The sequence below is a fragment of the Leptonychotes weddellii genome, chromosome 9 (assembly GCF_054177405.1).
Source record: "Leptonychotes weddellii isolate Sample4059 chromosome 9, ASM5417740v2, whole genome shotgun sequence".
Classification (NCBI taxonomy): domain Eukaryota; kingdom Metazoa; phylum Chordata; class Mammalia; order Carnivora; family Phocidae; genus Leptonychotes; species Leptonychotes weddellii.
In genome coordinates this window covers 121,095,128-121,107,718 of record NC_138377.1, presented here as the reverse complement: position 1 = coordinate 121,107,718, position 12,591 = coordinate 121,095,128, and the positions used below count along the sequence as shown (strand labels likewise).

Here is a 12,591-nt window from a genome sequence, read left to right as displayed (position 1 = left end):
ATAAGGACACCAGTCAGATTAGGGCCTATCCCATGACCTCATTTTACCTTACCCTTTAAAGGCCTTATCTCCAAATACAGTCACTTTCTGAGAGGGGATAGTAATTCCTATACATAAATTTGGGAGAACACAATTCAGTCCGTAACACCATTTTACAGGTGTCCAGCACACTCATGAGAGCAATCGTGGCCTGGAATTAGGTTAGGATCCCCCCATCCTCCTTTCTCCGCTTCCTGCACACCCCCACCTCACCATTGGCCAGCCCCAAAGAGGAAGGGGATGGTGGTAAGGATAATCCTCAATCTACTTCCCCACCAATCCTCAGAGCTGATGGGGCATGAGAGGTCAGGCAACGTAGTGAGCTGGGCACAGGCAGGAGGGGGAGAGGGCCAGATACTCTAGGGCAGTGCTTTTCAAACTTCTCTGTGCATAGGAATCACTGGGGGGGTGGTCCTTGTTAACCTGCAGATTCTGAGTTAGCTTCTCTGGGGAAGAGCCTGAGACTCTGCATTTCTAACAAGCTCCCAGATGATGCTGATGCTCTTGGTCTACAGGCCACACTCCAAGGAATAGTAAGGTTTAGACCAGCACTGTCCATTAGAAATACAATGGGAGCCATTAAAATTAGAAAATTAAAAAAAAATTTTTTTAAAGATTTTATTTATTTATTTGAGAGAGACAGAAAGAGAGAACAAGCAGGGGGAGCTGCAGGCAGAGGGAGAGGGAGAAGCAGGATTCCCGCCGAGCAGGGAGCCCAATGCGGGGCTCAATCCCAGGACCCTGGGATCATGACCTGAGCCGAAGGCAGATGCTTAACCAACTGAGCCACCCAGGCGTCCCGAAAATTTTAAATTTTCTAATAACCATATCAAAAAAAGGAGAAAGAAACAAGTGAAATTAACTCATATATTTTCAACCCGATACACTCCAAAGGACTACCACTTCAGAATATTAAGTCATGTAAAAATCCTTAATAAATTTTATGCTGGGGTGCCTAGGTGGCTGAGTCGGTTAAGCATCTGACTCTTGATTTCGGCTCAGGTCATGATCTCACGATGGTCTTGAGATCAAGCCCCTTGTTGGGCTCTGTGCTCAGCAGGGGGTTTGCTTGAGAGTCTCCCTCTCCCTTTGCCCCTCCCCCCACTCGTGCACGCGTGCTCTCTCTAAAATAAAAAAATACAAATCTTTAATTAAAAAAAAGAAATTTTATGCTCTTTTTTGTGGTTAGTCTTCAAAATCCAGTAGGTATCTTATATTTATAGCATATCTCATGTTGGACTCTCAATACTTGATCACAGAATTTATAGTTGAAAAAGTGGAAGCACACACCTAAGTTATTCCAAACATACTTCACAGTTTTCCAATAACTGGATCTAGTACCAACCTTTCCATTTAAATTTAAGTTCATTAAAGTTACAATTCTTTGGTGCCATTATCCTATTTCATGTGCTAAAAACCTACGGCTGGCTAGTGGGCAGTGTAGGACTAGACCCTCAGGGAGCAGAAAGATAGAAATGAGGGGTTCTCCAGCTCCGGGGAGGACTTGGGAGGAAATAAAGTCAGACAGCAGCCTGAGAAGGAGCCCAGGAAAGGGGCTGTCAGAAGAAAAGAGATTAAGGTTACTTAGCTGCACCCCAAGATCCAAGCCCAGGCATTACAGTCTGCTCTAGAGGAAGGGGTCTAGAGAGACAAGTGGGAGTCAGGCGCTGCTCCGAGGGACTGCCCCTCCGTGACACTCTCATAAGCCCCAGGATGTCTGGAGAGAGCATAAGAGGATGAAGGGATCCCAAATCTACCCAAGTAGGAATCGGTTGTAAACCAAGAACTATTTCGGGGGAGAACCAAAAAGCATTTCTGGGGATGGATTCTGGAGAATGTCCTGTGCACAGGATCTTGAACCTGTCCCAGACACCCCCGGGAGGCAAAATCAGGACCGAGGGTGACATTACAGAAGGCTGCTTGGCGGTCAGACCAAGGATGAGTTTTAAAACAAGGAGGATCATCCAGTAGTAAAAACAGGGAGCTCCCTGCCCTTGGAATCCCAGAGAAAGAATACTCTAGAGAAATCATCCCACGCCCGCCCTCCACCGCACCCCCAGCAGTGAAATACCAAAGCGGAGACTGGGAAGCCACCTGCTGAGGGGCGGCAGCAGAGGGGTTTCTTATCTTACGGAGGGTTGGATAATGTGGGTCCCTCCACCCAGATGCATATTAATTGCACATTTGGGGTAACTGTCAGCATTCACTGCGCATTTACACTTACTAAGTGTCAGGCACTGAGCTAAGCACTTTCATCCTCACTAAAGCCCCGAGGCTGTCCTCCCATCATCCCAGCTTCTCAGAGGAGGACACTGAGTCAGAGTGGTGAAGTTAATTCTCATAGCTAGAAGGTGCTGGAGTTAGGATTTATTTATTTTTTTTTAAAAGATTTTATTTATTTATTTGAGAGAGAGAATGAGAGAGAGAGAACAGGAGAGGGGGGAGGGTCAGAGGGAGAAACAGACTCCCTGCCGAGCAGGGAGCCCGATGCGGGACCCGATCCTGGGACTCCAGGATTATGACCTGAGCCGAAGGCAGTCGCTTAACCAACTGAGCCACCCAGGCGCCCCTGGAGTTGGGATTTAAAAGTGGGCAGCCCGATTCCAAAGCAGGCTCCTATCACTCCACCGTACTGCCTAGAAGGCGGCTCAGCCTGTCTTGCCCTCTTCCCGCTCCGCCTTATCCAAGGCGCCCCACTCACTGCGGAGGTGACATCTACCACACCCGGCGGGAGAGTGACAGGCCTGGATCTGCCACCAAGACCACTGCGTCCACAATCACATTTAAAATTTCCCTCCATCTCTTGCATGTCTTACCCTGCGATGTGCTTTCTCAGAACCCCTGCAATGAGAGAGAGAGAGTGAGTGAGCAAGGAGGAGGGAATGGGGCTGGCCCAGATCCCACCCCCACTGCCCAGCTTCCACATGGCTGAGCAGGAACTCAGGAGCAGAAGCACACAAAAGAGGGCTTTGAGGTGGCTGCAGCCAGGCCCAGGCCAATCCCCCCGCCCCCCTGGTGCTTCACTTGCCCCAATCTGGGCCTCCCTGTAAGCCTGATTTAACGGGGAAACTGTGGGCCTTGAGAAGTTCCTTGTGACACACTAATCCCAGCCTGCTGACTGGACCACGCCCCCAGTGGAGGCAACCTCCAGGCTCCCCGAGGAGGAGGAGGAGGACTGCGGACGCAGGTACCAGGTAGGCCTAAGGAGAGCTCGTAGGTAAGTCAGTAGCAGGGGTCTGGCTGGGCCAAGGAGCCCAGGACTGGGATGAGGATTGGGGGGGTGGGGGTGGGGAGACCACATCCCAGGCTGCCTGTAAAACTGAAACCAACTGGCCATTCTCCAAGTGCTGCTAGATCAACCTGATGGCAGATTTAGCAAATAAAAATACAAGGCACCCAGTTAAATGTGAATTTCAGATGAACAACAAAGACTTTTTTAGTGTCCCAAATATTGCATGGGACATACTTATGCTTCAAAAGTCTTTGTTGTTCATCTGGAATGGACACGGGATTGGGCATTCTGTATTTATCTGGCAACCCTAGATGGCAGGGAACAGCCTCACCACGGAATGGGGGTGAATGTGTTTTCATTGTATATAGTTCATAAATCAGTATTTTAAAAACTCAAAATTAATTAGATTGGGCATATTTTTAAAAGAACTGCTGTACTGACTTTCACCTTCTAATTCGAGGCTCTAGGATCTTGTCCTAACGATCTGCTTAACTGGCTGGGGGTGTCCCGCCACTATCTCGCCTGCCTAAGCTCAATTCTATCAGCCTCTCCATTCCTGTTCCAGCAAAACCCAAGTGAGGGAGGCCACACCAGTATTTCAGTCTGTCTCTGTGTCCACACAGTTGGAAGTCTACCTGCCAGAGACAAGGCTTAGATTTGATTCCAGTTGGTGGGTTCCCTACCCTGGCTGGGGCTGGGGAGTGGGAGAGGCAGGGAATTAGGAGATCCTCAGATATTCCCTGAGCTCTGGGATCCTCCCAGTCTCTCTGGGCACACTAGGGCAATGATCAGTCTGATGCTAAGAAAGGGAAGGGAAATCATGTTTTAGAGCAAAACATTGTGCTAGGTACCTTACAGAAATGATAGGCTCTTCACTACAACTCTATTTGGTAGGTACAGTTATTATCCCCAATTTGAAGATGGGGAAACTGAGGCTCAGAATGGTTCAATAACTTGCCTAAGGTCATGTGGGTGGTAAATGACAACTCTCGGTTCCAACCCAGGTTTCTCTGACCCTAAAGGGTTTTCTGTAACACCCATTCTCCTAGGGAGTTTGCCTGGAGAGGTCTTGGCCCTAGCTGTCAAAGCGGTGGTTCAAGTCTCACCTTTGTTACTTTCCAAAAATGAGCAGGTGACAGAACTGACAAGTGGGAACCTGGTCAGAGACAGGAGCAGGGTGGTGACAGCTCCTTTAAAGGCAGTGGGGATGTTTAGGGGGGAGAGGAAAAAAATCTGGCTACAGGAAAGCTGTCTCCAAAAATACTCAGTGGGTTGAGCAGGTTGTCATGTGGGCAATGGATGAGATTTGTTCTGGTGGCCAAGCAATGCCTCTCTGCACGTTATTTAAGTGAACCTTCATTACCCTCCTTCCGCCTCCCTTTTCCAGGGGACAACCAAGACTCAGGTTAAATTACATAGCTTGCAAGTGGAAGAGACAGACTTTGAACTCAGGCCCAATTTTGCCCCAAGAGGCTGCGTCTCGATGCTCATGGGAAGTCACAGCTTGGGCTCCAGGCCTGATCCCTGGCTGTTTCTGGTTGTGCGACAGTGGACAAGTCACTTACTCTCCCTGGGGTCTGCTCCTTCCCATGTAAGATGGGGAGAATAATGCCGGCTCTGGCTCTGAGATACTCATCTGAAATTACTTAGTGCATCACAGAGCACAGAACACACACCCCGGTATTCTGGTTACATAACTAGTCATCACCCCTCCTGAGAATGAAAGCACCAGAGAAGGGGCCATCCACTAGGCTGGGAAGTTTCCGAGATCCCCCTTTGGGCTGGAGAAGGAGGGCCACAGACAGGAGGAGCGATTGCCTTATTCTGCAGTGATCATGTAACTTCAGAATGGAGGCCAAAACTAGGTTCTCCCTGGCTGCACCAACTCATCTTAAGAACTAAGGTTTGCGGGCTCCCTGCTCAGCGGGGAGTCTGCTTCTCCCTCTTCCCTACCCTCCCTCTCGTGTGCTTTCTCGCTCTCATTCTCTCTCTCTCAAATAAATAAAATCTTTAAAAAAAAAAAAAAGGGGGCACCTGGGTGGCTCAGTTGGTTAGGCGACTGCCTTCGGCTCAGGTCATGATCCTGGAGTCCCGGGATCGAGTTCCGCATTGAGCTCTCTGCTCAGCGGGGAGTCTGCTTCTCCCTCTTCCCTACCCCCCTCTCATGTGCTTTCTCTCTCTCATTCTCTCTCTCTCAAATAAATAAAATCTTTAAAAAAAAAAAAAAAGAACTAAGGTTTGCGGTATTTGTGTGTATTCCTTCTCAAAGGAGTCTTTCCCAAAGTGTAGCCCAAGGATCATTTTCTTCAGGGCCGTGGTGGTGATGGGGGTGGGGGTGGGGGTGCTGCTTTAAAATGCAGATTCCTGGCCCCAGTTCAGACCTCCTGAGTCGGAATCACAGGGTGCATGCAGGACCCAGGCACCTGTATTTCTACCAGATTCCTCAGGCGATTCTTATGCACTCAAAAGTTTGAGATCCATTGTTCTGAGACAATAAGAGAATGGTCTGTCCAGACTACTGCCCCCTTGACTTCCTGCCCTAGGGAGGAGGCCGCCTGGAGAGGCCAGCACAGAAGTGAGGCCCTTATTTTTCTGAGGACTCTGAGTCTTCCAGAGAGGCAGCATGTCAGAGGGCGTGAGTACCCCTGTGCTCTGGTCTCCCCTCCATCTGCCTTCCCTCCTCCTTCTCTCCCTCCCCATTTCTCTATTGTTTGGTCTGCTCAGGACCCTTATGGGCACTCCACCCGTACAATCCCTTTGTGGTGCGGGACCCCACCCAAAGGGAGAAGGCTTAACAGTGACCTTGGACAAAAGTACTAGTTTAGGGTCTGAGCAGGCCCATTGCACTGGCCTGCTCAAGCTGATGGGGGGCTCTCCCTGCTTTTTCCTGACTTCTCTCTGCCTAGGTGGGCACGTTCCGAGTGGTCCCTGAAGAGGAACAAGAGCTCCGTGCCCAGCTGGAGCGGCTTACGACCAAGGACCATGGACCTGTCTTTGGCCCATGCAGTCAGCTCCCCCGCCACACCTTACAGAAGGTGAGGTGGCCCTGGGTGCAGGGAGGGGCGGGCTGGGGCGGGCGAACAAGGGGGAATGTTGACAGCATCCTCTCTCCTGTAGGACGGGTCCAGCCCCAGCTCTCCAGGATATCCTGGAGCGAATGGACTGGCCTGTTCTAGGGGCCGTTCTGGAGGTCAGGGCCATGGCAGCCACACTGCGCTGACCAGCATCCAGGCCAGCCTAATCCGAGACTATAACACCAACAGATATCAATGCCAGGACCTAGAGCCCCTGGGTGACTAGAGGCAGATATGAGGAACACTGGTTTGCAAGTGGCCCAGGGGAACGGGAACCCAGCTGCTGCCCCCACTGGATAGGCAAGAAGCCTGAGTTCTAGAATCAGGCCTAACTTTCAACTTGCTGTGTGACCTTGAGCAAGTAGCTTTCCCTCTCTGGGTCTTGCCCTTTGTACCTCTGAAAGAAGGTTGTTGGACCAGCTCAGAGAGGATCAGACTGTGCTCTGCAGAAAGTGGCAGAGCTGTCCTGGCCTGAGCTGAGCCTGGGCTCCTAGCTTGCATCTCTGTTGCCAAGGAAAAGGCGCTCTGGGTTCCCCCAGACCTGAGTCCCCCTCCTTTGCCTTCCCCCCCAACTCCTGCTGTCCAAGGAGAGAGCTGCCTGAGGCATGTGCAAGAGTCCTGCAGACCCAAACAAGGGGAGGAATAAGAGGCTCTGGGGCAGGGGGCAGGCTGCGGTCTGCGGGGTATCTTTTTTTTTTTTTTTTTTTTTTAAAGATTTTATTTATTTGACAGAGAGAGACACAGTGAGAGAGGGAACACAAGCAGGGGAGTGGGAGAGGGAGAAGCAGGCTTCCTGCCAAGCAGGGAGCCCGATGCGGGGCTTGAACCCTGGACCCTGGGATCATGACCTGAGCTGAAGGCAGACGCTCAACGCTCAACGACTGAGCCACCCAGGTGCCCCTCTGCGGGGTATCTTTGTTTTTGAAAAGATCAGAATCAAGCCTGGGAGGCTGCAGAGAGAAGTGACTGAAAGTCCAGCCTGAGTGTGAGCCCCAGCTCCACCCCTTCCTGCCTGGGTCACCTTCACTTCTAGGGGCCTCAGTCTGCTCATCCTGAGATATGGGATGTGGATACTCACTTCATGGCGGTGGGTTTCGGCCTTCGGTATTTCAAGGCTAACTTAGCAGAGTGCTACGTAAGGGCTCCAGGAAGGGGAAGCCGCTGTCCTTAGAAACGCTGACCCCTTTGTTGGTCTCCTGCCAACAAACCCAGGATGCGCAGTTTGACCCAATGTTCTGCGAAAGTAACCGCCAGTCTCAGGGGCCCAGCGGCAAGCCCTCGGCCCCTCGGCCGGGCTGGCACTAGCAGGGGACTCCTCGCCTGGGCGTCCTGCTCCGCACCCGCGCGCGCGCGCCCGTCTGGGCCTCGCTGCCTCCACCCCACCCCGTTCCAGGCCAAGGACGAGCTGAACGAGCGGGAAGAGACCCGGGAGGAGGTGGTGCGAGAGCTGCAGGAGCTGGTGCAGGCCGAGGCGGCCTCCGGGCACGAGCTGGCCCGGGCGGTGGCCGAGCGCGTGCAGGGAAGGGACAGCGCCTTCTTCCTGCGCTTCATCCGCGCGCGGAAGTTCCACGTGGGGCGCGCCTACGAGCTGCTCAGAGGTGAGACCCGCGCCCCGAGGCACCGCCTCCCGAAGGCTGGGGCGCCCAGGTGGTGAGGGTGGCGTTGACTCTCACCCGGGCACGGAGGAGGCTGTCCCCTCCACTCCCCACTCGTTCCCTACCCTGTGAGAGTCCTTATCCTTACCCGGAGCCTCCTTCTCCTTACCTGGAAAATGGGGGGTGTGAACTCAACAGCCTCCGCGTTCCTAGAGGTCTGGCTCCCCTCCCCTTTCTCCCAGTCCTGGAGAGCGTTCCCGTCACCCCCACCCCAGCCTAGGCTTTGGCTGACCATGGCTGCAGGAAAGGGGGGGGGGTGTGCCCGTCGCCCTGCAGGTACCTAAGCCTCATGCAGAGTGGGGCTGGAGATGGTGCCAGCCCTGGGAAGGAGCCCTGAAGACAGAACTGCCTAGGCCTGTTGGCTGGCTCAAGACAGGTTTCCTAAGGAAATCCAATCTTTAGTGGGGGGGGGGAGGGGGGAGAGAAAGGGGTGTCCCAGCAGGCCCTCTGCAGGCTAACGATTCTCCTTTTTTTACTTCTTCCTTCCCCAAAAGTGAATTCACAGCCACGCTGTGCCAACCACTCTTTTAGCCCAAAGGCTGCAGCAGAGAACAAAGCAGACAGGAACTGCCTTCATGGACTTCATATGCTAACTGCGGAATAATAAACCAGAGAAATAAGATAAAATTACCTAGACTGTTTGGTAGTAAGAAGGGATAATGAGGAAAAAATAAAGGAGGTGGATGTACAGACCCGAGGGGTTGGAGTTGTAGGTAAAGTGGCCAGGAAGGCTCCAGGGCAAAGGGAACTTCTGAAGAAAAATGCAAAGGAAATGAGATGGGGGTGGGGCTATACCTGGAGGGTGGTAGGAACGGTGAGGAGGTCCGTGGCATTCCCTAGGCAAATGCTCTCCAAGAACCTCTCCTGGGCCTGGTCCCTCTAGGGTTCAGTGGTCGAGAGGCGGGGACTTGTTCAGGACGGGTAAGGGGGGGTTTGTGGGTGGGAGAAGTGCTTCTGGAGTCAGGAAGGGCCTTTGGGTTCTGCGTGGGGTTGAGGTTTGATCTTGGGGTCTTTTCTACGCAGCTAACCCTGTGCCCAACTGGGAAGCCTGTACCTCTGCCCGTGGGCAAGAGAAAATAACAAGTAATAATCGTCCTCGGATTCAGGATTACGCCTCATGTTGGCACAGTCTACGGGTTCATACCTAGAATCGCATTTGATTACTGCAGCAGTTTGGTGAGATAGGCCAACCGTGTTTTGAAGAGGAGACAAGGGGCTCAGAAAGGTTGCTTGTGCCCAGCTTGGTCACACACAGGACGCTTGTGGAGGAGCCAGGCAGGAGGCCGGGTCTCTGGAATCTTGCTGTGTGCCATTCCCCGAGGGGCTGGCTCCCTGAGGGGCTCGTCTACTCCCCCTCCGCCAGGCTACGTGAACTTCCGGCTGCAGTACCCCGAGCTCTTCGACAGCCTGTCCCTGGAGGCGGTCCGCTGCACCGTGGAGGCCGGCTACCCTGGTGTCCTTTCCACTCGGGACAAGTATGGCCGGGTGGTCATGCTCTTCAACATCGAGAACTGGGACTCCGAAGAAATCACCTTCGACGAGGTCAGTGGGGGCTGACCTTCCCGGGCAGGGGAGAATTTGCAGGCAGGGCCCACTGACCCATACACGGCTACGCCCTGGTACCCCTGCCAAGTGGCAGTGACGGCCGTGGGTCAGCCCTGCCGAACGCTGAAAGCTGAGAGCGACACAGAGAACAGGGATTAATGGACTGTGGGTTGGGAGAGATTCCGGAAAGCCCAAATTTCAACCTATTAAGCAGCCTGAGTTCTCTGCGTATATTTATTTGCTTGACCATATGACTTGAGGAGTATTCGTTTGATTTCTTTTTTATCATGTGATTTTATTTTTTTCTTCATGATAAGGGTACGCTGTAATCCCCATCACCTATTTACCCGTCGCCCCGCCCACCTCCCCTCTGGTGACCATCAGTTTGTTCTCTGTAGTTAAGCGTCTGTTTCTTGGTTTGCCTCTCTCTCTCTCTTTTTTCCCTTTTGCTCGTTTGTTTCTTAAATTCTACATATGAGTGAAATCATATGGTGTTTGTCTTTCTCTGATGGACTTATTTCACTTAGCATTATACTCTCTAGCTCCTTCCATGTCATTGCAAATGGCAAGATTTCATTCCTTTCTATGGCTGAGTAATAGTCCATTGTGTATATATACCACATCTTCCTTATCCATTCATCAGTCGATGGACACTTGGGCTGCTTCCATTACTTGGCTACCGTAGATAATGCTGCAGTAAACATAACGGTACATGTATCCCTTTGAATTAGTGTTTTTGTATTTTTTGGTCTCTGCATTTATATATGTGTGTGATTTTGCTTGTCAGGCCCTTAAGAGAGCTACCCTAAGTGGGGGGAATTAGGGTTTGTCTCAGGAGAACTTTGGCATGTGCCTCCAAGTCTTAAAAAAAAAAAAAAAGTACAGACCCACTTTCGAAGACGCTGTCTTGTTGTCTCAGCATGATTTATTGAGCAGTCCATCTTTTTTCCCAGTGACTTGAGATACCATCTTTATCACAGTCTCTATTTTCATATACATTTGGGATGATTTCTGGACTTGTATTCTGTGCCGTCAGTCTCTGTCTGTTCATGCTCCAATACACACAGTTTTAATTACAGAGATTGTGTGGAATGTTTAATATGTTAAGGTTAGTTCTGTCCCATGACTCCTCTTTTTCAGGGATTTTCTAGCTATTCTTTTATGTCTACCTTTTCCTATAGACTTTAGAATTAACTTGTCTAGCTCCAGGAGAAATGTATTTTTATTGGGAACAAACTTGGGGGAAATTAGCATCTTTATGAATGCAACATCATGTCCTGCCATAACTACCCACGAATGAAGCGCGCCTCACCGTCCCTTTTACATGCCTACTTTTGAACTTTTATTTTTATTATTATTTTATTTTTTAAATTTATATTTATTTATTCATTTATTTATTTTTAAGATTTTATTTATTTATTTGACAGAGAGAGACACAGCGAGAGAAGGAACACAAGCAGGGGGAGTGGGAGAGGGAGGAGCAGGCTTCCCGCGGAGCAGGGAGCCCGATGTGGGGCTCGATCCCAGACCCCTGGGATCACGACTTGAGCCGAAGGCAGATGCCTAATGACTGAGCCACCCAGAAGCCCCTTTATTATTTTAATTAATTAATTAGCTAAAGAAATCTCTGCACCCAACATGGGGCTCAAACTCATGACCCCAAGATCAAGAGTCGCACGCTCTACTGACTAAGCCAGCCAAGTGCCCCCTACTTTTGAACTTTTAGGAGCCTTTTCAAGTTTTCCTCATAAACATTATGCACATTTTTCCTTAAGTTTGTCTTAAGTGTTGCTATAAATGGGGTTTTCTCTGCCATTATATCTTCTGATTGGTTATTGTTGGTATATATGAAATTATTGTTTTTGTATATTAGTTTTATATCCTGAATTCCTTTATTTATGGTAGTTTTTTAATTGATTCCCTTGGGTTTTCCAAGAATGCTATCATATTATTGTAAATAGAAAAGACAGTTTTTCTTTTCCTTTTCTACTTATGAATTTTTTTTTGTTAAGATTTTATTTATTTATTTGACAGAGATACACAGTGAGAGAGGGAACACAAGCAGGGGGAGTGGGAGAGGGAGAAGCAGGCTTCCCGCGGAGCAGGGAGCCCGATGCGGGGCTCGATCCCAGGACCCTGGGATCATGACCTGAGCTGAAGGCAGATGCTTAACGACTGAGTCACCCAGGCGCCCCTCTACTTACGCATTTTTTTTAAAAACACTTGGTCGCATTGGCTAACACCTCCAACAGAGGGTTAAATGGTGTAGAGCTAGCGAACATCCTTATCTTGTTCCTGATGTTAGGAGGAGGCATGGTGTCTTAGACTAACTAAGATACTGGCTTTAGGACTGAGGGGCGTGTATGTGTTTGTGGGAGAGATTTAAAAATATTTTTTTCTTGGGGTACTGGCTGGCTCAGTCAGTGGAGCATGCACCTCTTGATCGTGGGGTTGTGAATTCGAGCCCCACATTGGGTGTAGAGATTACTTAAAAATAAATCTTTAGGGGCGCCTGGGTGGCTCAGTCAGTTAAGCATCTGGCTCTTGGTTTTGGCTCAGGTCATGATCTCAGGGTCGTGGGATCGAGCCCCGTGTCAGGCTCTGTACTCAGTGCGGAGCCTGCTTCAGTTTCTCTCTCCCTCCTGCTCATTCTTCTCTCTTTCTCAAATAAATAAAATCTTTAAAAAAATAAAATAAAAAAAAATTTTTTTTAAAGTAGGCGTGGAGCCCAATGCAGGGCTTGAATTCATAACCCCGAGATCAAGACCCAAGCTGAGATCAAGAGTCAGATGCTTAACTGACCGAGCCACCCCCCCAAAATAAAATCTTTTACAAAAAACACTATTTAAAAATACTTTTTCTTATTACATGGTGATATCTACTTATTAGGAAATGCAAAAAAATAATAAATTAAAAATCATCCACAATTCTACCAGAGATTTCTGCCATTGACAGCCTTCCGATCTACTTTCTTTTTTTTTTTAAAGATTTTATTTATTTATTTGAGAGATGGGGAGAGCACAGAGGGAGAGTAAGAGGGAGAAGC

The 12,591-nt window shown here is 49.9% G+C and overlaps 1 protein-coding gene across 3 annotated transcripts in view; it reads left to right on the top strand.

The window, feature by feature from the left end:
* The first annotated feature begins 2,980 nt into the window (after positions 1 to 2,980).
* The window catches only part of RLBP1 (retinaldehyde binding protein 1), a 12,409-nt gene continuing 2,798 nt past the window's right edge, over positions 2,981 to 12,591 (top strand). Inside the window, exons 1-5 of one of the 3 annotated variants that reach the window (XM_081831664.1) lie at positions 2,981 to 3,233; positions 5,815 to 5,906; positions 6,178 to 6,306; positions 7,739 to 7,943; positions 9,364 to 9,542. In XM_081831664.1, the coding sequence (XP_081687790.1) occupies positions 5,895 to 5,906; positions 6,178 to 6,306; positions 7,739 to 7,943; positions 9,364 to 9,542 (525 nt within the window). In that variant the 5' untranslated portion in view covers positions 2,981 to 3,233; positions 5,815 to 5,894. Of the gene's footprint in view, positions 3,257 to 5,814; positions 5,907 to 6,177; positions 6,307 to 7,235; positions 7,944 to 9,363; positions 9,543 to 12,591 lie in introns of those variants that run through there. The other 2 variants (XM_081831662.1, XM_081831661.1) reach the window with 2 other exon arrangements.